This window comes from Oreochromis aureus, linkage group 17, assembly GCF_013358895.1.
Source record: "Oreochromis aureus strain Israel breed Guangdong linkage group 17, ZZ_aureus, whole genome shotgun sequence".
Lineage (NCBI taxonomy): Eukaryota > Metazoa > Chordata > Actinopteri > Cichliformes > Cichlidae > Oreochromis > Oreochromis aureus.
Genome location: NC_052958.1, coordinates 4,908,344 through 4,935,371, shown reverse-complemented (window position 1 = coordinate 4,935,371; position 27,028 = coordinate 4,908,344). Strand labels below are relative to the sequence as shown.

The 27,028-nt window shown below is 41.8% G+C and overlaps 1 protein-coding gene across 1 annotated transcript in view; it reads right to left on the bottom strand.

Moving 5' to 3' along the window:
* Positions 1-2,068: 2,068 nt before the first annotated feature.
* LOC116334941 (kinesin-like protein KIF21A) overlaps positions 2,069-27,028 on the bottom strand; it is a 48,012-nt gene continuing 23,052 nt past the window's right edge. Inside the window, exons 5-36 of the mRNA XM_039601230.1 lie at positions 26,084-26,218; positions 25,829-25,993; positions 25,436-25,551; positions 25,110-25,305; positions 24,825-25,014; positions 23,827-23,890; positions 23,499-23,687; positions 22,883-22,930; positions 22,227-22,287; positions 22,030-22,141; positions 21,715-21,903; positions 21,438-21,637; positions 21,234-21,341; positions 21,083-21,151; positions 20,865-21,010; positions 20,636-20,780; positions 20,022-20,216; positions 16,467-16,568; positions 11,228-11,393; positions 10,307-10,364; positions 9,382-9,436; positions 8,892-9,106; positions 8,536-8,709; positions 8,180-8,212; positions 7,818-7,954; positions 7,623-7,707; positions 7,440-7,529; positions 7,196-7,354; positions 6,979-7,096; positions 5,188-5,358; positions 4,879-5,075; positions 2,069-4,764 (exon numbers count right to left, since the gene is read on the bottom strand). Coding sequence (XP_039457164.1) covers positions 4,710-4,764; positions 4,879-5,075; positions 5,188-5,358; positions 6,979-7,096; positions 7,196-7,354; positions 7,440-7,529; positions 7,623-7,707; positions 7,818-7,954; positions 8,180-8,212; positions 8,536-8,709; positions 8,892-9,106; positions 9,382-9,436; positions 10,307-10,364; positions 11,228-11,393; positions 16,467-16,568; positions 20,022-20,216; positions 20,636-20,780; positions 20,865-21,010; positions 21,083-21,151; positions 21,234-21,341; positions 21,438-21,637; positions 21,715-21,903; positions 22,030-22,141; positions 22,227-22,287; positions 22,883-22,930; positions 23,499-23,687; positions 23,827-23,890; positions 24,825-25,014; positions 25,110-25,305; positions 25,436-25,551; positions 25,829-25,993; positions 26,084-26,218 — 4,143 coding nt within the window. The 3' untranslated portion in view covers positions 2,069-4,709. The remainder of the gene's footprint in view (positions 4,765-4,878; positions 5,076-5,187; positions 5,359-6,978; positions 7,097-7,195; positions 7,355-7,439; positions 7,530-7,622; positions 7,708-7,817; positions 7,955-8,179; positions 8,213-8,535; positions 8,710-8,891; positions 9,107-9,381; positions 9,437-10,306; positions 10,365-11,227; positions 11,394-16,466; positions 16,569-20,021; positions 20,217-20,635; positions 20,781-20,864; positions 21,011-21,082; positions 21,152-21,233; positions 21,342-21,437; positions 21,638-21,714; positions 21,904-22,029; positions 22,142-22,226; positions 22,288-22,882; positions 22,931-23,498; positions 23,688-23,826; positions 23,891-24,824; positions 25,015-25,109; positions 25,306-25,435; positions 25,552-25,828; positions 25,994-26,083; positions 26,219-27,028) is intronic.

Below are 27,028 nucleotides of genomic sequence, written 5' to 3'. Positions count from 1 at the left end.
GATTCACTCTGTGGAAAATGGAATTTATGGTGGTGAATATTGACCGTGTCCTCCAGATCCTCATTGCTGCTGAGAAAAACGTCTTTAACTACCAAGCGGTGGGTTTCCTCACCCCTCATCTTGTCCTGCTGATTCAGTCTTTAGATTTGTTTTCATATGGTTTTAAAAGAAATGAAAAGAACATTAGGTGCTTTAGGTGTTTGTCTTTTTTTCCACGCCGCATACTATCTACATTCTTCTTACCAATCACACCCACGTATATTTTTTCCACGCCGCATACTATCTACATTCTTCTTACCAATCACACCCACGTATATTTCAGGAAATCATCCAAAGATAAAAACAGAGAACTGCCTCTGGTCTCCCTCTGGTATTCCACTGCTTGTTTTAATTTAATTTCTTGACCAGTGTTGAAGAGGGCAAGCCACGGAGAGACAAAGCGAAATCTCCCCCGTCGCCCAGGACCATTTCACAGACAAAAATGAACTGGTATTGATTGGAGTCCCTGGATAAATACGGAGCACATGCAGCTGCAGAAATCCCATTATTCAGACAGAATTAACTGTGAAACAAGGGCATCTGCTTAAGGTCCACACACCACCAATCAGTGCGTTCACTGAGCAGATTAGAGGAGGATATGTTATCTGAACTCATCACATTAAACGCAATTAAACTGAAAGTGGAATTCCCAGTCCGCACCGTCAGCCTGACAGGTTGTAATTGATTTCTGGTGAAACCTGATCATCAGGGTTGTACCTTATGTGACAGTAACTCAGTTTTTATTAAATTCCATAAATTCCAGAGGAGCTGGTAGGACAGAGAGCTGGTGTCAGGTATGAAAACTGTTTGGTGTTTTTCAAAAACTAGTCTTTTGAAACAGCAGCAGTAATGCTGTCTTGTCTGTGGTAGCTGACATACACGTTATCATTGTAGGACGTGGCAGACATTGCAGTCTGGTTATGTTTTACTTCCTTTATAGTGTGATATTTTTCTGCAACAAACGATCAGTCATAAAGCGTCGCGTGATGCGTGAATCCTTTCCATGTGAATTCCCCATTAAAAGCGGTGACCTGTCTTCCATGCCACCTCAACCCCAAATCTGCTGGAGCATCCACAAGAATGTGTCATAACCGACATTACAGTATCTGTCAGAATATTATGAAGCTACATACTACAACTAAATAATTGCTTCTGCTGCATGCAGTGACTTGTCGCAAATTCATAACTTACAAACATACAAGTTAAATTAATTACAAGTTGCAAATGTTATGTAGTTAAGTGAGTTCAATCATCCACTTGCCAGTTTGGGAAGTGTGATTTTACATGAGAATCTCAAATGAAACATAATCAATTCCCTGTCAAAATAAAAGCAGAGAAAGGAAATAAGTTATGCTGAGTTAATGAGGTTGAAAGCGGCATTGTGTGGGTGTTATGTCATCTGATTGCACTTATGAGGCGTGTTAGTATGAAGTGGAACAGAATTAAAGTTCAACACAGGACATAAGAAAGTGTCAGACACTGTTCCTCTGCCATGAGGCCAGTTAACACTCTGCTGCTCTCACTACCTCTGAACATTGAATATCGATCCTTCTATCACTCTTTACATTATTTATCTTTTTTTGCCTCCTGCTTTGTCTTTAGCAGTACACTTCAGGCAGTGCTGCTGCCTGGAGTTATAATTAAAAGGCAATTGAAATAAGCTTGCAGACAAATAATGACTTAATGGGTACAGAGAGGAAGATGTTTAAGATTCTACACATTTAAGTCATAATTATTCATAGAGCCATGGGCCAATTTATTCCATCATCCAATGGTTCATTTATTTATTTGCGGTTTTCTTTTTGTGGAGTTTGGATGTGGGTATTGCCTGATATTGTAATTAGTCATGACAGAAATGATTAAAATAATACAGAAAAAAGCCCCATTTGTATGCACATCAAATGAAGGACAATCTGTGTTTACCTACTCAATCACTCAGGTGTCATTATACAGTACTACCACCATGTGGTCACAACATATTAATACATGATTTAAAGAAAAAAACAAGACAGACATGAAGCTTAAAAAAAAAACTTTAAATATTAAAATTTATTTCCACGCTGCAACCGATCTTTTAATCACTTAAAATTGTACACAAGAGAATCAGCAGGAATGAAACGGCGTATTTACACAAGAAGAAATTTACAGCCACATTTCAAAATATAATATTACAATTAGAAGGATAATTCCGATTTAAACAGCCTAGGAACACTTAATCCCCTAGAAACCAGATGAGCTGTATTTAATCAATGGGACTGAAAACCAATTCCTGTACTCGATTTAAACTCTTTCTTGTGAGACAGAGGGAAAGTCAATTCAACTCACAAAATAAAAAGATTTTTCAGTGCAATTACCTGAGTCCCATTGACTTTACCTTTGCTAACAACTTCTACCTCGTGTATCCCAGTAAGAGCAGCAAATTTATTTAACGGATACTTGTGATAGAGTAGTTCAGGAGCAAATGTTTACCTAATCTTTTTAATGAGGGATAGCCAACATTTATCAGGTAGTGATTTCTCAGTCACTGCATACAGTTCAGGATTAATTACAGGCACTGGTAATACCTCTGTATATGGAGTCAGTCGTCTACAACAGCAAGATAACAGAGGTGTCAGATGGAAAGAGTTCAAAAACTTTCAGTGGATAAGACAACAGTCTTCTTTAAGACACCAGAAAAATCTGAGAAAAAATAAATAAATAGTCGTAGCATTTTTACACATTTGACAGATTGAATGTTCTTTTCAAATGCTTAATTGCAGCACATGTGCAGTTTACAGGTACTAAAACAGCAGAGATGAACAGTAATATACAAGAAACTGTCACAATTTGGTTGGAAAAACATGCACATACACACACTTAAAGAAGAAATGCTTTCACAAGACTAACTCATACCGTATTACATGACTTGGGAATTACAAGGTGCTTGAGTCGATCAAGATGAATGATTTACAATCACTGACTGTAAATCAGGACTGCGCATGGCATATGACGAATGTTTCATAAAAGCACTTGCTGCCAGAGCAGTGCTTCAGCTGTGCAAGTGTCATACAACTATCGAAGACGGGCAGAGAATTATGCTCAGTGGATTACCTTAACGTGTAAAAAATAACGGGAAGTACCAAGTAAAAGACCAAGAGATGCTTTCGAAAAAAGCATCAACCAGAGGATTGAGAAACCGAGCTGATGGCCGACTATAATCGGAAAAAGCTGTTCAGTGGGAAATGTGAACAAATGTTCATTATTACCTGTCCTTAAATGGTTATCCCGCTCAGGTTTTAAAAAATTACAGAAGAGTTTCTTTTTTAAAACACGGTCCTAACGTGCTAACATACGCATTCAAAAATGATCACAATCTAACATTTAGTAAGTGTTTGGCCACACGCAGAATCAATGTGCGGACAAATGCAATAAATAATAGATTTGCTGCTAGCTAGCTAGCATATTTTTCCGTCTGTTTTTGAATTTTAAATATAATTTAATGTTCAAGTAGTTTCATAATTGAGCTGTCTCTTTACAGAAAGACAGGGCAGTATATGTTTTCTGGTCACCGTGAAAAGCATCAGCTAAACTAGCTAAAAGCTAACCTGCCTAGCAGGTACTGTTAGCCTTTTAAGCTAGGAAAGTTAACTTTATTTTATGTGGTTCAGATTTTTAGAATTATGGATTTATATTGTTATTTAAAAATATTACACTACACTTTGAATTATTATGGGTTTTAAAATGTATTTTGCTGTTATGTCTGACAAAATAGCCTTTTTCAAAGGTAATGTTTCAGCAGATAATACTCTCTGCTTTTTAAGGCAATATGTAATGTAGGAATAGTGTTTTTTTAAATTTTAAGTTTAATCCTGACTAAGCCTTGGACTGTATAAGAACTGTGTTAAAGGAGCATGGTGTATGCCTTATTTTGAGGCCTCTACTTTAATCTGATGGGTTTGGCAGTAACAGCTCAATATTAAGACCATATGCAGCTTCAGTTGGTCCTTGGTAACTGAGAACACATGCATACATAAAGAGACCAGAACAGCAATGCCAGAAAGACACAATACACCACCCATCATGTGAACAAAAAGAACAGACTCACAGTTATTGCTGGAGTATAAATATTTCCGTGTCTTGTCTTGGGACACAGACTTTTTCAGCAGTCTTGGTTTTGATGAAGAAAAATTGGTGCAATGAAGCAAATAATTTAATCTGTTTTCCTTTTTCTTAGTAGCTCTGGCAAAAATGAATAATATGCATAGACAGTATCCATGTTGTCTTGCATTGAACTGACAAGGAATGTTGAATACACCACAAACTCCTGGATCAATAAATCCATACTTTTCTTTTCACTCTATTACTGTCACAGCTATGAAATGAGCTGGCAACTGAAGCAGTTCTATGATTATAGGAGCTTGAGAGGTTCACGGATGATATTTTGACCTAAAATGTCAGTAACGCTACTCAGCTGGAAAGAATGATTTCCCTGAAACTATTCCAAGTGAAGCATCAGGGATGTTTTAAGGTTATTCTGGGCCTATCCTGCCATACCTATTGATCTGGGACCCTCTCTGGGTTTCCCAGTCAGTAATTTCTCAAGTCGAAGATGTTATAGAAACTTTGCAAATGATTCATGTTGACTGACTGATGGCCAGTGGACAATCCTGTGTCATTAAATCCAGCAGTCATTAAATTCCATCCTCCAGAGATCCTTTGGCTTCCCAAATCTTCACAGTTCGGTCACTGTCGAAAACACAAAGGTAAAGTTTGTGATAATAATCAAAATTTTTAATTTTAAGATGGCAGGATCGTAGTTCAACACTACTGACTAGTGTTCAAATATGTTTGGAGACTTACTCAGAGGCAGTGAACAGTTGGCTGCTGTTAGTAGCCAGGCCGTTGATCGGACTGTCGTGTCCTTGGACCTCACCGAGGGGTGCTAGCGAGTCAGTGTGCCAAAGGCGCAGCAGCCCTCCTCTGCACCCACTGAGCAGAACCGGGGAGCCTGGCACCACGCCCAGAGCGCTAACCCAGTCTGCCTTGGCATTGACCGACTAGTAGATGCAATAACAGCCAACAGTTAGTGTAGAGTTTATCAGATTTACAAGAGTTTAAGTCACTGATATAAACTTTTTAATCTTGGGAAAAATCTTTGATGCGCAATACCTGTAACAGTTTCTTACTGGCCAAGTCCCACTTTTTAATATAATAGTCTCTGGAGCTGCTGTAGAAAAAGTCTCCATGGACAGTGAGAGACTCCACGCTGTCCTGATGGACAGGGTCAAACGTATGGCAGGAGGTGATGCTACCCTGAGCACCCTCTGTCACCTCAAACATCTGAAAAACAAGCACATTTATTCTTTATATATCTGGTAGTTATCACAAAGTTTGACTGCTGTTCATCGTTCACTGGAAGTACAGTTAGGGCTGGATCAGTTGATCCTCAATCCTCCCTTAGTTATGCTGTTAGTTATGCAATCCTCACTATCCTGGCAAGCAAAATATTACTCCATTGTAATGGACAGTTGGTAGTACTGCAGGACAAAAGTGTTAGTCTAACAGAAAAAAATGAAGATATGAAGAGAAACTATGAACTCTGAGAACTTGTGATCCATATCCTCCCCTCGCAGTTTAAAATCCCTGAAAGTGGGGACGTCTCTCCCAGAGCTCCAGTTTGGTGACCCCATGTGCATCTTGTAAAGCAGTGGTCCCCCCCCCCCCCCACACACAAACACATCCTCCAACTCTCTTTTGTGAACAATGAAAGAAATAAAAGTAAACTGCAATAAATTACAGGCTGCAATAAAATAAACTACTACCTCTTTTAAATAACAGAAAAACGTGTAGTATTTTTTTTAGAATGTGTAAAAATATTCAACATTGCCATTAATACATTTTTCAAAAAATGCCTCTCTGTGCAGAATGGGTTTAAAAACATTCTGTGGCAGGATCAGCCTGATATTATTCATATTTGACTGTAACTTTACTGTTTAAAGAGCGAACATCTTCAAAGTTTCAGGAGTAGTTAGTCATTATAAGAAGTGTTTGTGAACTAAAAATCAAGAATGTGGGATACTGTTTGTCTGTGATTTGGACAGCCTAGCGTGACACAGGGGGAAGCAAATTCTGCCAGGGATGCCTACCTTAGCACCACCATTGTTCAGGTAAAGCAAAAGGCAAGATATCATCATATTTTTTAGTCTTTGGCTTGGAAAGAAGTTGGTTTGGAAGCATATTTGGCGATGCTTAATCCTCTGCTTTGCGTTTGTGTGGGAGCCCTGTCAAAAACCTGTCTATTATGCTAGCAGTGTCCAAGCATTCTTGCACTCCCCCTGCAGTGCCTCTGCACCCCCCTAGGGGGCACCCCCCCACTTTGGGAGCCACTGTCGTAGAGAATCACTCACTTTACACCGCTGCCAGGAGGAAAGCTTTCAAACTACGGGCAGCTTGGACTGTTGGTGTGATTTGGCCTGTAAGGCGGCGGCTGGAGAGGTTAAAGAGGTGTGCTAACATGCCACTGGGCCATAATCTATCCAGCAGCTATAACTAAATGCTGATTAGTGCACCGTTAAACTTGAAGAGATTCAAATGATGGCTGGAGGGCAAAAGACTGGAGTACTGATTTTGCTTGCCGGATGAGCATGTCCCATGGATAGCCCTAGGCTTCTTGGGCTTCCCATGATGCGGTAGGCGCTTCCTCTTCATTCATCTTTTTCATCTGTATTTCTAGATTGTGCATGCTTCCTCACAGAGGATCATCTTATTTTGGGGCTTTTTTTGTAGGGTCTTTACTTTGCAATATAAAGTGCCTTGAAGGAACTGTTGTAATTCGGTTTTATTTAAAAACAGAATATAATTCAACTGATTTGAGTTGAAAATCCTATTCAGACTATATATCTATATATATATAGGAAGCTGCTACAACACATATGGATACATTTTTGTGTAGCTTCCTACTTTAATATGATGGTCTTTGGAGCCGGTGAGCACCAGGTCCTGCCCGTTGCCCAACTTTTCGACTGTCAGACACATAACAGGCCCCAGATGGCCGGTCAGCTTCCCCGTAGATACAAATCTAAAGAAAGAGGAGTCAAATTAAGAAATCATTACCAAAATAAATACCTCCTATGAAACTGCTTATAGCTAAAACTCTATCGATGTTACTGTAACTCACTTGCGGAGGTCCCACATGCGGACAGCATTGCCAGCAGCAGCATACAGGAAGGAGCCAGTGTGGTTGAGAGTAATCTGATTGATCTGACTCTCTCCAGGTGGGATGGATAAACTCCGAGCAGAAGAACAGGTGTCTCCTGAGCCCACCTGTCCCGACGACCTTACACGCATAATAAAAATGCATAATAATAAGATGATGATAAAACGTAATGACAGATGCTGGACGGAGGGGCACGTGAACTTACGTGAGTGTGCGGATACACTTGGCAGAGTCTCGTATGTCCCAAACTTTGATGTAAGCAGTGGAAACGGTGAAGACAAGGCTGGAAGTGTACCTATAATAACAGCAACAAATAACAAGAGGACGTAATCGATCCAAAGATTACATACAAAAACCAGCGTTACTAGTGATTCTAGTATTCTGGTACCTGACTGAGACGACACTGCTGGGATGATCAGCCAAAGACATGATCTCCTGACCTGTCACCAAGTTCCAGACCTTACATGTCCGGTCTAAGAAGACGCACGAGCACAGGTCAGATTAATAAACAAAAAGGAAAAAAAAAAAATCATAGAAAACAGTCTTGTCATGGTGGCTGTTTGAAAGCTGGTGCAGTTTTTACCTTTAGACCCTGTGAACAGCAGGTCATCAGTGGCGTCTACACAGAGAACAGGCTTGGTGTGGCCCTCAGCTACATAAACACACTGAAGTTTGCCCCCCCGACTGTTCTTGGGGCTTGTTACAGGGTTGATGACACCCCTACAAACATGACAACATTTTAGACTTTATTCATCATTTTCACTAATCAGGTTTCTGCACCAGAAAAGCCTTGTAGCAGCATACTGTAGCTACAAGGCTACTGTAGCTGTAAGTGCTTAAAGCAGTGACAGAATGAAAGGGAAAGGAAGTACAGAGTTAACTATTCCCTCTGATTTTAGCTCACATTTGATATTTAATTAAACATATTAAAGACTCATGAATTACCTGTGGCCTTCAAACACAGGCAAGTCCTCCAGCCTGAAACAAAATAATAATTAGCACTGATGTAACTCTAATATAATACCTCATGTTTAATATCTGATGGTTATTTAAAACTTAAATAAATAGAGTTAAACCTAAAGGGCGTATTAGCATGCTAACATTTGCCTTTTGCAATAAATTGCTCAGTAAAGCAGTAAAGTTCAGGCTGCTGGGTTCATGTCATTTTAAATTAAATTAAATTATGGCTCATCAGGGGTTCATGAATGGCTCTGTTGTAATTATCCAGCTGCGGCCTGACTGACACATGGCTAAAACTACAAACAAACCTGTTCTTCTGATTAAAGGAAGTTCACACTTACAGGGATTTGTAGTCACTGCCTTTGGTTTTAGTTTCTGCTGTGCTAACTGGAGCTGCGTGTACAGGTCCTGGGATCTGCGACGCCACGCCTCCTTTCTCGTGCATCTTCCTGCGGCTGAGCGGCGAGCGCTCCAGTTGCTTCCTCTCGGCTCCTGTAGGTGATCTGGATCTGGAACTACAGACGGTAAAGATTTCACAAGGGGTTTTCTTCTTCTGGAGTAACAACACGTAACATTTTAGCAGCACACAAACAGTCTTCAATATTTCAGAATGCTGAACGATGGAAATATCCGGCATTTCAGAAGAGAACTTTGATATTTTTGTGCCCTGCAGAGAAATGTTGCTTTTACCACTTACATGGCAGCTGGCCTGGCAGACAGCACAGATGGGGAAACAGTTTGCTCACGCTCAGCGGTTTGACCAACCGCTTGACCCTGCATGTCTGCCGGTCCTTCCAGGCGCTCAGCGAGGGGCAGCAGAGGGGCTGAAAAGTCTCCAGTGGGAGATTCACAGGACAAATCTCCACTGCTGGCATAAAGCAATTCCATCTGGGTGGTGGTTCGCCTTCGAGCCTGGGGGACCAGAATAGTTTGGAACATGGATCACCGGACTCACAACTCACTAGAGCAGCTAGTAATTATCCTGAATTCAACAAAGTAATGTGGAACTTCTGCTTAACTTTGTATGAAGTAAAACAGGAGGGGAATTGGAAAAATATGAATCAAATATGATAAAGTAAATTCAGTTTTAAATTTAAAAACATTTTTTAACGGTTGCGTCTGCATGTTAAACATAAAACACATGGGCTTAAACAGTATGTGGCACATTGCCCGACAGACTACAGTACCTTGCTTCTTGGTCTGGATTCGCCACACATCTTCATTAAATCTGATGCCAGTGTGCTGAAACAAAAGAGTTTCAACCAGTTATTCCCAGTACATGATAGGTTGGCAGTGTCAGGCAGTACAATGTTTACCAATTTCATGATATTAGCATTCAATTTGCACCTGCACTTTCAGACTCGAGATATGCAGCATCATCCCTATGTTTTGTCTTCACCAAAGAAGTGAAAAAAAAAGGAAAGAGAAAACACAACTGGCGTCTGGATAGAAAGTGATCCTCTTCGTCCTCACCTCAAATTTATCTCCAGCACTGAAGCCAGGGCTCTAATGCACACGCGTGTGCATAAACACATTCAGCAGATTAGACATCCAGCTCACCCCTCAACATTATGATAGCTAATTTTAGGCCTTCAAGGGTTCTAAAAATCACACTTTCTCTCTGATAAACAGTTTAATTGCTTTCACACACGTAACAGTTGGCCCATGTTAGAGCTTATTTGTTAAGTATCTGAGTCTGATAATGTTAGAGCCACTTCAACGAAGGTTTCACAAATGCCAGCTAACAGCGGCTAACAGCGGCTAACAGCAGCACAGAATAACATGCAGGAAAAAGTTGCCTGCTCAACTAAGTGAGCTACAATGGTACAAACAAAAACAGGCCTTGTCAAGAACAGCATTGTCTATATCCGGCTTCTGTACAAGCAACAAAGTAGTTAGTCACACAAAGTCGTTAGCCAATGAATGTGCGATTTCACAGATCCAGTCATCACTTGTTTAAATCGCAAAGATGGCAAGGGGTGAACATGCTCATCGAAAGGGGACTTCTGCGATCATGATGCATGAAATCATGAAATACTTTTTTCTTCTTCTAACACTGTGAACCTATAAAGTGCTTTTGAATTGATAACCTGTGCAGGTGTATGTATTTACCTGCCCTCTGTGGCTGGACTGGGGGTGGATTCATCACTACTGCTGTCATCTCCGTTCTCTGCAATAATGACAGACACAAATAAGACACATTTAGAAAAGGGAAAAACAAATTAAAATGTGTCTTTGTGAATGTGGAAAGCATGTGTGACTTCCTTGATGGCACATTTTAGACGTCTGTTCAGAATGTTGCTGCAGCGGTTCATAAATGAGGTCAGGGGGTCGTTTAGTGTAGTTTTAGATAAAGGGTGGTCTGGGAGAGAAGGAAATGGAGGAAACAGCAAAAGAAGACAAACACAGAAAGGCTGACACGCAAACTGCTGCTTCCACGTGATCGCAGCTCATCCTCATGAAGTGGGACTGGCTAGCAGGTGGGGTGACACGTCATGCATGTTACTGGCACAGTTACGACAGCCGGGTTAGTTTTTATCAGGACTGCGATGCACGTGATGCACACGGCAAGATTCCATCATTTTTTTTCAAATGTAAATTTATTTTCTTTATAATTTGGAAACGAATCGCACAAAAATTCAGACTGAAAACAGTTCACAGTTTGGGAGCAACATTTAATGGAAATCGTGTAGTGTGCACGTGCCTTGCTCTCTCACTCACTAACGTACTGCTGTGTATTTTTGTCACTCACCTGGAGACAGGTAACCTAACTCTGAGCTCACAGCAACACCACAGAAAGAAACAAACAGAAATCAAAATCAAAACCCAAAGATGAGGAAAAAGGCTACTCCTTATTTTACCGGCTTCAGTGACAATTTGATGCGTCATAGTGACAAATTCTTCACATCTCTTTTGGACAAGCTGAGGAAGCCTGTAAAGTAAAAAGTAGCCACACACGGTTAAAAAGATGACTGAAAAAGGTGATTGCGCCCGACGGGCTCGGACCCGAGTCGATCTGTCAGCGCCCGCTACCTTGCAAAGCGCTGCCCAGCAAGGCGTCCAGCTCCGGGTTGATCTCAGCCTTCTCCTTGAGCATGTGGAAGAGCAACTGGTTTTGCGTGGCGCTGTTGATCTCAGTCTGCTTCAGCCTGCCCTCCATCACCTTCAGCTGGGAGTCCTTTTGAGCCGCCTGCAGACCCTGAGTCCCGGCACAGCAGAGAGATTATCACAGAGCTCTTTTTAATTGTTTGTACTCGTATAACGGAGATCGACCTCTGCATCTGTTCAATGCAGGAAACAAACATAACTAGAAAAATTTGCATTTCCTGCGAAAATGCAGTGTGGATGCTGTAATGCTGAAGCTGTCTGCTGAAACTAGCAGAAAAAGCTGAAAAGTTGCAGAATTTGTAAAAGCTTTGCAGAAGCAAAGGAACTTTGCTAAAATGTAGTAACTTAGCAGAACTGTAATATCTTAGAGGAAACATAATACTTGGCAGAAATACAATAGCATAGCAGAACTTAGCAGAAATAATGTAACTTACCAGAAACACGATAACTTGTCAAAATACAAGAATTTCGGAGAAATAGTATAAGATAACAGAAAGAATATATTTAGCCAAACATTCTTAAACTTAACAAAAATACTATGATTTAGCAGAAATACTATGATTGAGCAGAAGTACTAAGATGTAGTAAAAGTACTTTGATTTAACAGAAATACAATTATGGAGGAGTAATACTTTAAAATGGGAGAAATATTGATACACACACATACACAGAGCCTAAAGGGAACAGTATTTGTGCCATGGAGTGTTAACAAGAATTTGAGGTCCATATTAGAAAAGCTGCTAAAATCATAAATGTTTGCAGAATTGGGAAAGAGAGCGGCGCCTGGAAAACAGGGTGATGAGCAGTCAGAATTAGATTGCGGTGAGAGGCGAAAAAACGCCGCTTTTGGAGTTATAAAACGTCGTGTAACTCAAAAACTAGTTGGACTAGAAGCATAATTCTTGTACTGGGTGAATCAGCGGACTTTGGTGTACTTTGACTGTGATTTGCATTGCTCTTTGTACATCTGTCGCTGAGATATGACGAGAGAAGAAAGGGCAGACCTCAGATATGATTGGCTGGCTGGGAAGCCGTGCAGGCCCTGATTTGTAAATTTGAATGTTGCATCCCTAAGATAAGATTGGCTGGGTGAGAAGCCGTGCAGGCCCTGATATGTAAATTTGAATGCCTCAGTCCTCACAGAGGATTGGCTGCCTGGGGACCTGGCAGAAATATATAGAAATACTATGATTAAGCATAAATACTACATTTAGCAGAAATACTATATTAAGCACAAATCCTATAATAAGCAGAAGTACTATATCAAGCAATATAAATATCCTATAAAAATCCTATAAAAAGCAAAAATACTGTACTATGATTTGGTAGAAAAACTATAATTAATCAGAAATACTAAATTTAGCAAAAATCTTATAAAACAGCAGAAATGCTATGATTTAGCACAATAGTAATAACTTAAACAGAAAAATTGGAAAAGCAAAATGGACAGCTGAAAAATGCTGAACATGCTAAGGGTCCTTCAAATATACTTGTTAAATGAAAAAAAATCGATAAAAAATATATAACAGCCACACAATCACAAATATGGACACATATGGAAACACACATGCACAGAGACACACACACACACACACACACACACACACACACACACACACACTCACACACACACACACACAGGATCCAATTCAGTCAACCAGTCTAAATATATTGAATTTGAATCTTACAATGAGATCATCCCATAAAAGGCATTCTCTCTCTCTCTCTCTCTCTCTGTCTGTCACACACACACACACGCACACACAAGATCCAATTCAGTCAACCAGTCTAAATATATTGAATTTGAATCTTACAATGAGATCATCTCATAAAGAGGCTTTTCTCTCTCAATCTCTCTCTCTCTCCTCTCTCTCTGTCACACACACACACACACACACACACACACACACAAGATCCAATTCAGTCAACCAGTCTAAATATATTGAATTTAAATCTTACAATGAGATCATCCCATAAAAGGCTTTCTCTCTCTCTCTCTGTCACACACACACACACACACACACACACACACACACACACACACAAGATCCAATTCAGTCAACCAGTCTAAATATATTGAATTTGAATCTTACAATGAGATCATCCCATAAAAAGGCTTTCTCTCTCTCTCTCTCTCTCTCTCTCTGTCACACACACACACACACACACACACACACACACACACACACACAAACACACACACAGGGAGAGAGAAGTAAGTTTCTAGCTCAGTCAAGCAGCCTGGGAGCTGCTGAATTTGAATCCACCAATCAGAGAGCCTGTGCACTTTTTCCCGCCAAAACAGGTGCACGCAGCACAGAGAGACACAGGACTTTTGCAGTCTATTTCTCATAATGACGACTCCCCTCAAACAAATGACCATAATTTCCTAACCGTAGGGGCTAAAACAGTCATTCTTAGACCATTTTATTCAGAAGACATTTAAAATAAAAATATGAAATATTAGAGATATATGACATAGATGATTGGTGGGCTTAGAAGCCATGAAGGTCCCAATATGCAAATTTAAATGTGCCACGACTCAGATATGATTGGCTGGCTGGGAAGCCATGAAGGGAACAATATGCAAATTTAAATGTGCCAGGACTCAGATATGATTGGCTGGCTGGGAAGCCATGAAGGTCCCAATATGCAAATTTGAATGTGCCAGGACTCAGATATGATTGGCTGGCTGGGAAGCCGTGCATGACTTGATATGTCAATTTGAAAATTACAGTCCTCACAGAGGATTGGCTTCCTGAGGAGCTGGCAGGAATACATAGAAATACTATGATTACCCAGAAATACTGCGTTTAGTACAAATACTATGTTTTAGCACAAATACTATAATTAAGCAGAAATATTATATTAAGTACAAATCCTATAAAATAGCAGAAATAGTATGATTTAGCACAAATGCTGTATTTAGCACAAATCTTATAAAATAGCAGAAATAGTATGATTTAGCAGAAATGCTGTATTTAGCACAAATACTGAAAAGCAGCACAAATGCTATGACTTAGCACAATAGTAATAACTTAAATAGAAAAATTGGAAAAGCAAAATGGACAGCTGCAAAAGTCCCACAAGCACAGAGAGACACACACAGGATCAAATTCAGTCAACCAGTCTAAATATATTGAATTTAAATCATACAATAAGATGCTCCCATAAAACTCTCTCTCTCTCTCTCTCTCTCTCTCTCTATCTGTCTCACACACACACACACACACACACACACACACACACACACACACACACACACACAGGGAGAGAAAATCAAGTTTCTAGCTCAGTCAAGCAGCCTGGGAGCTGCTAAATTTGAATCCACCAATCAGAGAGGCTGTGTACTTTTTCCCGCCAAAACAGGTGCAGACGTTTTTACACACACAGAGCACAGAGACAGGATTTCTGCAGTGAATTTCTCATAGTGAGGATTCCTCTCAAACAAATGGCCATAATTTCCTAACCGTAGGGGCTAGAACAGTCATTCTTACACCGTTTTGTTCAGAAGAGATGGGGAATCTTAAAATGTTGACAATTTATCATTAAAATATGAATTATTGACGATATTTGACTTCTAATGCACCATAACTGAGTAGAGGCAAGCAAAATCTGCCTTGACTAGTCCTCAAACAACGCTTTCTAACTCTAAATCTATTTGGAGTATCGATATCATTCTTTCACCGTAAGAGACAGCAGGCTTTGGTGAACAGTCATGGAAATTTTCAGGTCTCTGTGGAAATCTATCAAAAGATATGACGAGAGAAAAAAGTGTCTCATTTCCAGAGTTTGAAATCTGAAGAAATCTGAGCGAGGGACGAATTTCCTACCCTCAAACAAACCCAATTCATGGCCAAATGGTAATAGATGAGAAAACAATTCTTGAATTGTGAGCATCAGGAGTGTCTGAAGATATATTGGCACAAGCCTCATGTCTTAACTTCGCTTCGTTGGGGAGATATGACGATTCGAAAATGCCTCTCATTACAGAAATCAAGGGGTGATTTTAAACGAACTCTCCATTGACTTTCTATGGGGATTTTTGAGACTTTGTGTTGGTCTGAGGAGATTTGCCAAAATTCTATAACTCCCACAACAATGATAGTGACATTTTCTGAAAGCCAGCAAAAATACCTACGTTTTGATGTATAATTTGTGTGGGTTGAGTGAAAATTGAGCGAGTAGCAAGAAGTTGTTCGGACATGAAGAGAAAATTGCCAAAGGTACAGTGGCTCACTTAGAACCAACTGCATAGCAACCATAACAACGCATGTATTTTGTGAAAATCACAATTTTGCAACTCAAAACTTTAAGAGGATAAGATGAAAATGGTAACAGATATGAAAAAGCTGAATCATTCATGAATAGCCCAATAATTTGTGAACATTTTAAAGTTTAAATGGAGTTTCTATGTGAAAGTATGAAAAAGTAGTTAAGTTTCAAAAACGAGCAAGTTTTAGCAGAATTGCAGAAGTTTCCCATTCATTTCAATGGGACAAATTAAAGGAAAAAGCTTAATATTTTAAAAAGTATAACAGCAGAAAATACCAAAAGTCATTGCGGAAAGAGCAAAAATAGCAGAATAGTTTAAAATTTGAACGGTGAAAATAGCACAAAAATTGTGGAAGTAGTTCTACGGCGAAAAACGTACGGAAGCAACTTGAAGAATAATAATAAAGTAGAATAATAAAGAATAAAGAGAAACAGGAACTCAATAGTGTGGATGCTTAAAGCATCCACACAATAAAGGCTCGGCCTCTTTCAGTTTAGTGTGAGGCAGTAATTACTTCCACTTCTTCGTTTGTGCTCTCAGTCTTCCTCCTTTTGCCGCTGGGCTGACTGCATTTCCTCACTGGACCAATTAGGTTTCGCCAAATCTAATCTTATCTAATCTAATGGAGACTTAATTCAATCATGTTGTTCCATTAAAGGTCTCATTAGATTCAATCTCATAAAGGAGCCATGGTTACGAAGAAAACAGGCTCGGGATAAACAGGCAAACTGGAAAAGCGTTACCACAACGACTAACTGCAAATAATCGCTATGCAATTAAATTCATAAAGCAGCTCTACTCAGAGAAAGGTTGGTATCATACAAAATAAACATTGTGATATTTTGTAATATTTATTTGACATGTCTGGTGTGAGTCATCTGTTGGTACCTTATTAATAGCCATAGTCATGAAATGGTCAAGTAGGAAGCGGGCCTCTGATAGGTTACAGGAACTGATGACAGCAGCAGCATCCACAGTGTCTCCTTCCTCCTGCAGCCCACAGCGATGACACATTTAATAAAACTTTACTGTGAGGAACTCAACAAAAGTTGCAAAAGTTTGGGCACCCCTGATAATTATTATGATTTTCCTTCATAAATCATTGGTTGTTTGGATCAACAGTTTCATTTAAATATATCATACAGCAGACAAACAGACATGGGGCGATCGTGGCGGCGAGTTGGCAGTTCGTCTTATAATCGGAAGGTTGCCGGTTTGAGCCCCGGCTTGGACAGTCTCGGTCGTTGTGTCCTTGGGCAAGATACTTCACCTGTTGCCTACTGGTGGTGGTCAGAGGGCCCGGTGGCGCCAGCGTCCGGCAGCCTCGCCTCTGTCAGTGCGCCCCAGGGTGGCTGTGGCTACAATGTAGCTTGCCATCACCAGTGTGTGAATGTGTGTGTGAATGGGTGGATGACTGAATGTGTAAAGCGCTTTGGGGTCCATAGGGCCTAAGTAAAGCGCTATACAAATACAGGCCATTTACCATTTACAAACACAATGATATTCGAGAAGTGAAATGAGGTTTATAGGATATACAGAAGTGTGTAATAGTTACTTAAACAAAATTAGGCAGGTGCATAAATTTGGGCACCCCAACAGAAAAATGACATCAATATTTAGTAGATCCTCCTTTTGGAGAAATAACAGCCCCTAAACGCTTCCTATAGGTTCCAATGAGAGTCTGGATTCTGGTTAAAGGTATTTTGGACCTTTCGTCTTTACGAAACATCTTCAGTTCAGTCAGGTTTGATGGTTTCCGAGCATGGACAGCCCGCTTTAAATCACACCATAGATTTTCAATAATATTCAGGTCCTGGTCCTGGTTCCTCTGAATGAATGCTTTAGTAGATTTTGAGCAGTGTTGAGGGTCCCCCAGTCCTCGCGCAACTTCAACTTTGTCACTGATTCTTGAACTCAAGAATCTGCTGATATTGGCTGGAATCCACGCGACCCTCAACTTTAACAAGATTCCCAGTACCTGCACTGGCCACACAGCCCCACAGCATGATGGAACCGCCACCACATTTTACTGTGGGTAGCAAGTGTTACTCTTGGAATGCTGTGTTCTGTTTCTGCCATGCATATTGCCTCTTGTTATGTCTAAATAACTCAATTTTAGTTTCATCAGTCCACAGCACCTTATTCCAAAATGAAGCTGGCTTGTCCAAATGTGCTTTAGCATACCTCAAGTGACTCTGTTTGTGGCATGTGCATAGAAAAGCCTTCTTCTGCATTACTCTCCCATACAGCATCTCCTTGTGCGCTGAATAGTTGAACGATGCACCGTGACACCATCTGCAGCAAGATGATGTTGAAGGTCTTTGGAGCTGGTCTGTGGGTTGACTCTGACTGTTCTCACCATCCTTCGCCTCTGCTTATCTAAGATTTTTCTTGACCTGCCACTTCCAGCCTTAACTAGAACTGTGCCTATGGTCTTCCATTTCCTCACAGTGGAAATTGACAAAGAAAACTCTGAGATAGATTTTTGTATCCTTCCCCTAAACATAATGTTGAACAGTCTTTGTTTTCAGGTCATTTGAGAGTTGTTTTGAGGATCCCCTGTTGCCACACTTCACAGAGGGGAAAAACTTGCAATTGGCCACCTTAAATACCCTTTCTCGTGATTGGATTCACCTGTGTATTTAGGTCAAGGGTCAATGGGCTTACCAAACAAATTTTGTGTTCCAATAATTAGTGCTAAAGGTATCCAAATCACTAAAACGACAAGGGTGCCCAAATTTATGCACCTGCCTAATTTTGTTTAAGTAACTATTGCACGCTTTCTGTAAATCCTATAAACATCATTTAACTTCTCAAATGTCATTGTATTAGTCTGCTATTTGATATATATTTAAATAAAATTGCTGATCCAAAGAACCAATGATTTATTGAAGAAAATCATGAAAATCATCAGGGGTGCCCAAACTTTTGCATACCACTGTATTTGCACACAGTGTGTCCTCTGCAATATTTAGAGGACCGTTTGGGGACATACAGTCACTTTTTCTGGTAAATTTAAAATGAGGACAGTTCGCCTTCATCCATAGCTAACACCAGCTAACACAAATGCGTTTTATATACAGCAATTCTGTGAGAGATTTCCTGATGTGCTTGGGATCATCATCCTGTGGTATGACCCAGTTGGCCTCACTTCTGACTCTAGAAGACTTTGGCACACGGAGGAATTCATGGTCGACTCAATGACTACAAGGTGCCCGTGTCCAGAACTGCAAATCAAGCCCAAATCATTACTCTGGCACCACCGTGCTTGACAGTTGGTATGAGGTGTTTGTGCAAAAGTGGTCTGGTTTTCTTCAAATGTGACGCTGTGCTTTACAGCTAAACATCTCCACTTTGGTCTGGTCTGTGTCTAAAGGACACTGTTCCAGAAGTCTTGCAGTTTGTTCATATGCAAAATCTGCAGCAACTCTCTGGTGTAGGTCTTTGGTGAGGATTGCATAGTTTGAACTTGGGGATAATTTTCTGGGACGTCTACTCCCGGCAAGATTGGGGGGCACTGTGTTAAAACGCAGCGGACATTCCCAGACCTCCAAATTGCCAAAACATCTGCTTTTATAGAGGTGCATTCAAGTGCATTTGATCGGAGTTGTACTTTTCTTTTTTAACAGGACAATTAAAACAGAAAACTGATTGGATTATGAGAGCAAACATTGTTAGCTGCTATAAAACTTTCACCCACGGACAGGATGCAATTTAATGAATCACTAGTCTGACACTAAGCATCAGTTAGCAACCCAATTCTAAGCCTGCAGAGATTTCCAGCAACACACATTTCAGCCAACACAGCATTACATACCACCGCTCTCAGTGCTATCTCATTAGTGACCCCAGGCTTACTATTGATAAATAATTGCACAGTTTAACCCAAGCGGCAGCAAATCAGAGGTTTTCAGGAGCCGCGGCTCTCTAATTCCTAAATTGCATACTTTAAACTCAACAGTTCTGTGCAGCAGCTTAAAGAGCATCCTGAGTGGCTGATGGCATGAATGTGAGCTACAAAACTCAGAGTGTAAACGTTATACGTACAAACAAAAAGTTACATGTATACACGGCTGATCAGCTGCCATCATTAGGCTGCTCTGGCTGCATTAATGGGATGCGCTGCCGGTGGGTTGTTGTTTTATTGAGTCATTGTTGTTTTGACAAATAGGCGCCTGATGCTTGTTTGTCAAAGTGGGGCCCAAAATGCTCTGGGACTGTCAGCGGTGCAGAACTGTGCAATTATTTCCCAAATTGATTGCCCAAGGGTGACAGCCCCATGCAAGCCCATTCTCGCTAATGAGGCAGCGATGATAGTGTTTGCATCGTTATGAGCTGTGTGCGAGTGTGTGAACATCATACTGCCCTTCTTTTATGAAGCATTACAAACAGACTCGAATAAACACTGGGATCACGTGCGGCCGATTGCTGCTGTTCTCTCACCTTGGCCTCCTCCATCTGCATGATGTTGGCCTGGCAGTCGGCGATGCTGTCGTTGATGTAGTCGATGTTGGCGCTCAGGGACTCCAGCTCCTCGTTCAGAGACGCCAGGGAGCGGTCGGCGTCTGCACCGTCTACTGCCGATTTTTCTCTTTTCCTAGACACTCGCTCACGTCGTCTAGTCAGCTCCTCACGTTGCTGGAGAAAAGGCGAGAACGGAGGTTAGAAAAAGTAGCAGGAGGACAAAGAAGCATCTTAAAAACATTTTAGTTGGTGCCACTACACAAAAACATCTCTCTCTCTGCAGTAATTTGGCTCTGAAGTAGGGGAGTAGCAGTAAAACCCCTGTAGCATTCATCAGTGACAACAGAAACAGCATGACAGCTGGGGTGGAAGTGGGTTGCAAAGCAGCTTGCAGATGGGCAACGACTGTGTGCAGGCTAAAGCAGCTTAAGCAGTGGGGCCTACATGAGTTCAGCAAACTGGATATTATCACAATACTTCTCAATACTTCATGTTATTGTGATTTTTACCATTTTGCATTTGCTGAGTATTGAAAAAACTGTAATACTGTATCGACCAGCTGATGTGGGCTCACGACCACCGTTAAACATTACCTTCAGTAGTCGGTTCATATCTGTCTCCATGTTAGAGATGGTCATCCTCTGCATGATGATGTCATTGATGCGTCTCTCCAGTGACTGCCACTTAGCCCTGGCTGATCTGCTGAGGTAAATACTTCCCATCCGCACTGGGGAACTCCTAAAGAAGAACGCATTCTTTCAGGCGTCTCACTCAGCTGTGTGACATGCACACTCACGCTGTAAATGCGCTAACACGGTTTACCTGGCTCCGTTGGAAGAGCTTGCACTAGAGGACTGCAGCCGTCCTGGGACTGCTCTATGAGAGGGTTCCTGAGGAGGTTCAGGTAGGCTTACTTTCCTGCTCACCTTTCCGGACACGGGCCTCACCTGGCGCCTAAGCGCGGTCACCTGACACAGAGAACAGGTATAACAAAGCCACATGTAACATAGTCATCATTGCCTCCCTCAACGGTGTTTTACCTCTTCATTCTTCCGACGGAGGATCAGCTCCTGCTGTCTCTTCTGGGCCTCGAGCTGCCTCAGCTGGTGCTGTGAGACAAGCTTGATTTTAGTTATGTCCATATGATCCAAAAGCAACTTCATAAGACACAAGTGTTTCCGTGCCTCTTACCTCAGCTCTGCGCTGGTCTTTTTTCAGCGAGGCTATCTCTCTGTTCCTCCTGCACTCTGTGGCCCTGTTCCTCTCCTGCTGCTCCTTCATCTGGCGCATCAGTGCCACCTGGTGGACAAGCATAACACAGCAAGTGTAGCAGCACAGCTCCAAGACAAGTGAGGAAAGTGCTGCTTATCCCAAAATGAAAAAAAGGAGCTTTACTTTGGTTTTCTTCATCTCGGTCACATCCTGCTGGAGTTTCTTGAGCTGCTTCTCGTACTGCGACTGGTTCTTCAGCAGGCGGGCGTGCTCCTTCTGGGCTGACTGGAGCTTCTGCAGCTCTTTGTTCATGGAGCTCAGCTTCCTCTCGTACTCGGCTTTGATCCGTTTGGCCTTTTCCTCCGTACCGGACTCCACTGAACCTGCGGATGGAGTAGGTTTCATTTCCTTTGCTCTTTAATCCTCTTTGAACAGGCAGATCCTAATTTCTCCATCTTACCCATATTGTGCAGCACTTTGTCCCTCTCCAGCTGCGTGTCTCTGATCTTGTTCTGCAGCATCATCAGCTTCTGTTCATACTGCTGTTTGAGAGTGTGCAGACGCCGCTGGCTGTTCTCCAACTCATCGATCAGTTTCTGCTTGATGGCGATCTCACAGGTGATGTTGGCCAGGTCGGCCTGAACGTTTTCTGCACACCCCCACAAAGAAACATGAAGTTCAGGGTGAGGTTTCGTCACAATCTGTGCACAGTTTTGTCTGGGGAAACAAAGATGAGCTCTTATTTTGATACTTCCTTCCCTCTGGATAGCTGTACCTTTCTCATCCAGTTCTTCAGAGTCAGACTCCTCGGATGTCTCCTCTCCCGCCATCTCAAAGTCCTCTTCTTCTCCATCAGCATCCTCGCCCTCTTCGTGGTCGCTGCCCTCCTAGTAAAATGGTAACAAACGCTTAGTAATATGTGACATTTACATATTATATTTACAGTTTAAGTTATTTAATCCAGCCACCTACCACCTCTGCCTCCTCGTTTCCTCGTTCCTGATCGTTGTCCGGCAGCTCCTCTTTGACAACACTAAAGGAGGGAAAGCGTGTTAGCTCTCTGTCTAAGAAGGAAATGCTAAAGTCCCATGAGTCAAATTCGGACTAACAGGAAGTTACGGATGAATGACACATGCAAATGATTATAGGCTTGATTAATGAATGATTTCATTGTGATTTCACAAACATGGAGGACACAGTGGGAGAGATGAAGAGATTAAACGATCAGTAACTACCATCCACATTACATTAGGAGCCGCCGCACACTGCAAAGATCTGCTGACCAAATGCCACACACTATAGCAAAATGTGTGATATTTATCAACTCCAGCTCCAAATTTCATATGTTTTCAATGGTTTTGGTATCGCAAAACGTGATGTGATCAACACCCTGCAGTGTGCGGTGAAAAGGGAAAAAGAGGGCGAGGAAAGAGCTGGTTAAGTTCCCTGCTCCCCTTGCAGGAGTGTGAACCGCCTGTAGGTGCAGAAAAAGTTAGTTGCTTCGGGAATTTGGAAAAGAAGGAAGACTTGGGTCGACAATCAGCTAAAATCACTTCAAGGGAAGGGCACAAATTCCATTGGCAGTTTCGGATTATTTGAACCCCATTTGTTGATGGGAGGCGGCAAACCTGGCGTCCTCAAGCTCATGATGGTGATTCTCTTCGTACTGCCTCAGTCTTCGGTGAGAAGGATGGAGGTGGGGAGGGTGAGGACGGCGGAGGTAAAGAGAGCAGACAGGCCACAGAATTTGGGGAAAACGAGGGATGTTTATAAGAGAGAGACAGAGAGAGAGGGCGAGAGAGATCAGCAAGAGGTGAGTGACAAAACCCCCAAAACAGCAGCTCAAATGATGGATTTTGGTTGTGGAGATGTAAAGAAAGGCAGATTTCATATGAGAAATCCTGATTTAAAGAAAATAAACAGTTCTTTGTAGCTTGCAGATCCCAAGCATGTGTAGAAATAAAAATATACAAGACAGATGCAGCAAAAGGATAAGTGATCAATGGCCTCCAGCTTGTTGGAGAAGTGCCGACTGAATCCAGCAGGCATTCCATTAAAGAAACAACAGGGTGTAAACTGCTAATACAGGGAATCAGCAGATAATTACAACACGCCAAGAGGCGACACTCTGGCTGCACATTAACAGCTCTCCAATTTCTACTTCCTGGCAAAGCGGCCGTTATTCTTACGCACCTCCAGGAACGGACTAGAGCTTCACAACTGTGTGACAACATCAGTACGTACCTCTTTTTCTTCTTTTTCTCCTTCTTCTTGAGTTTCTCCAGGTCTTTCTTGGCCATCTCGATGACGTCCCTGGCCTCCTTCCCTGGAGCGAGGAGGGTGGGGCCGCCGTACAGCGAGGAACGAGTGGAGGCCCGGGACAGATTTTTCCTGAGGTTCTCGTTCACGGCCTCGCTCTCCAGAAGTTTGGCTCTGAGGAACGAGTTACATGACACAGTTGTTGCTGTCGCTAAACACTTGCAGCACATTTTAATGTGAAGTTATACTGTTGTTGCAGACACGTTCCTGTGATCTGGCCAACGCCACATCAAAATCTGGTCTCCTTTCGTACCTGAGCTCCTCGATTTCTTTGATGTAGTTCTGAATCATGTTGCCGATTTCTTCGTTACCTTCACCTACAATCAAAGGAAGTTAGTTTTATATCATTTAAAGTCCTATTTTAATTATAAAACTAATAGATTAAAATCATTTCAGAAACATACTTTAGTGGTTATTTTATCTGACATACTGGTTTAAAGCATAAACTGTATATAAAAGACCGACATATCAGCATTCGATAGTGATTTGGGTTCCAAAAAGAAGTCTATAAGCCTAATTATCCATAATAAGCATCATCATCTGGGTCCGATTAAGCAGAGACACCCTCCCTCACTCCACCCCCTCCTCAAGCTCTTCCTGGTTGTCACTGAGATTCTTCCAAACCCTCTGGGTCTCTTCCCAGTGGGATATGGATAAAACACCTCACCTAGCAAGTGTACAAGAGACTTCCTAATCAGATGCCCGAACCACCTCAACTGGCTCGGGTAGCAGCTCTACTCTGACTACTGGTTACTTTGAAACTCACATATTACAATTGTATGTCCTGAGTTTGTCAATCAGATCATCCAGTTAGGCTAGGAAAGGGTTAGGGTGGAAAACCAACATGGCAGTAGGCAAAATGCTCAGCTCAGAATAGACAGTGAGTGATTTATGAAGAAACACTACAAAACTGATGACATTTGATCTTAGCACGTGTTAGCTTGCTCACGTAAAACTGCGAGGGTGGACAAAAACCTGCCAACATGCTAGCGTTATAGCATGCTAACATTAGCATTTAGCCCAAGGCCCTGCTGTGTATATGGCCACACATAGTAAACAGACTGGTTCTTATGATGACGTCTCACTGTAAACCAACCAACCCCTTTTTAAACCTAAAATCCCAGTTCTACAAAGATTAGAGCTCTATAAAAAAGAAAAATATGATACAGCATATACAGTATCAGCAAAACCAGCTGTGTCATGAGGCTGTGTAAGACATATGTTGTATGAGCTTTTTTGAAAATGTCCTACCTGCTTTGGCGAGGGCCTGGTTTGCTTGGTCACTGAGGATCTGAGTGAGTCGGGCTCTCTGGGCATCAATGGTCTCCTGCATGGCCTTCACTCTCACTCTCAGGTTGTTATTCTCCGTCTGCAGCATGGAGTTTTCATGGACCAGGTCGTTGATGCCCTCCATGCCATCTTCACCCACCATGCGCTTTCCCTAAACAATTGATAAAAGGGCCAAATATTACTCCCCTCATGTCCTCTACATTGACTGTATTTGTGAAAGCATTCCCGCCTGTGCCACGCTCTTACAGTCTTGTACTCCATCAGCTCCATCTGCAGTCGTGCTATCTCTGTCCTCAGGGCGCTGATCTGCTGGCTGGCCCTATCCTGGTTCACCATCACCTTGTTCTTGATGTTCCGGGCCCGGTTGGCGTATTTTAGTGTGTTCAAGGTCTCCATGAAGTCCCTGTCTGACGGGCTGATGCAGGCGATCATCACAGTTTGACTGGAGGATACGAGAATAATTGTTGTAAGTTGATTTCTTACGGCTAGTATGGATATTTAAATGCATATCTAATATTTATTTAAAGAGATTTCACATTAAATACATATTCAGCAGATTCTTCCCCACAAACCTGTTGCCACCTAGTGAGTCCTGTAACAGCCGGGTCAGTTTGGAGTCTCTGTAAGGCACGTGAGTGGAGCGCTTACTCCTGTCTCCAAGAGCACTGATGACATTTCCCAGGGCGAGCTAAGGAAGGACACGTGAGAGGAGGACAAACATTCAGCCTTAGTTACCTTGTCACCAGTATTCACTATAAATAAGGTTATTTGTGCTGGTGGAAGAAATCAACAGTGTAGTTCCTATTCTGTCCATCAGGGGTCTCTCCTGCTCCACACACTGGTAAATGCTGGTCTCTTACTTGCTTTTCATCACTGCCCTATTAAATGAAGCTCAAACTAAATTAAGTGGCCCATGACGGCAGTGCAGTGTTTACTGTTTAAAGTTCTCCGTAGAGCTTCCTCACCAGCCCACAGTTGATGGAGATGCCCTCTTTCGCTCTGTCTCCTGTAGCTCCAGTTCTCTTTAATCTCTCAGAACCTGCCAGGTCCACAAAGTGGAACTTGGCCGTCAGAGTCTCAAACTCATCGATCTCTGAGTCGTTAGCCAGACGGTTATCCGTCGCGTTATCCTGGACGAAAATGGAAAGGAAAGTAAATAAACAGAACTGCGAGTGATACAAACACACCAGTCCTCTGCTGCCTTTCATAACAATACTTACATTGTTATCAGGGGAGCAGACTCGCACTTGGCACAAGTGGATGGTGAAGATGGCATGGGAGCGTGAACTCTGGACGTTCATCTGGGTGCTGGCGGTGGTGCGAGACAGAGCGCCCAGCTTCAGACACTGAATCATCTGTTAGAGGAGAGGTGGAAGAAATAGATGACAAAAAATTGTTGCTGTCTCGTATCATCTCTGAGCTACACAGAAATCTAAACATAGAGACTGTTCTTAACCACTGTGATCGTTAAAGAGTTCATTTAAGAGACTTTATCAGCTGAAAGGTAACAAGACTACAAGAACTTAATGATGACTTCCTCACTGGGACATGTGAGTCTCTGCTGGAGAGAAATCCTACTCACTGAATGTAAACACTACTGTGCAAAACTCTTGAGCAGCACTCATCTTTTTTGATTTAGCGAGGAAAAAGAAAAATCTTCTTCTTTGGATGTTTCTGCCTTTTGTTCAGTTCTTTGTCAGCATGATCCCACGCTGCGTCAATAATGTTGAGGCCCAGGCTCTGGAGATGACTGGTAGTGTTTCACTGTGCGTACACTGTTACTGCATTGGCGGAGTGTTTGGACTCAGGCCAGATGCATCTTCAGGTCCTGTGTCAGGTCTTTATTGGCTTCTTTTGTATTTCTTAACAGGATGACTTTCAGATAATGTTCATATTTTGTCCTCCACTCGTCCAGGTTCCTCAAAATTTTAAAGGACATGCTGCACACAACGCTGAGATATGCCAAGTTTTTGGCTAGTAGCTCTTTTGGAATCACCTTGTTGCTGTAAAAATTCTACTTTATGCCTGTTAGACTGTTTTCTGTGTTTGCCATGTATTTGATTTTGAACTAAAGAAATGAGAACTAAATAGGCTGCTAGTAACAAAGCACTTTATGATACAATATGAAAAAATTGCCAGACGATTCTAGAGTTTATTGAGCCATC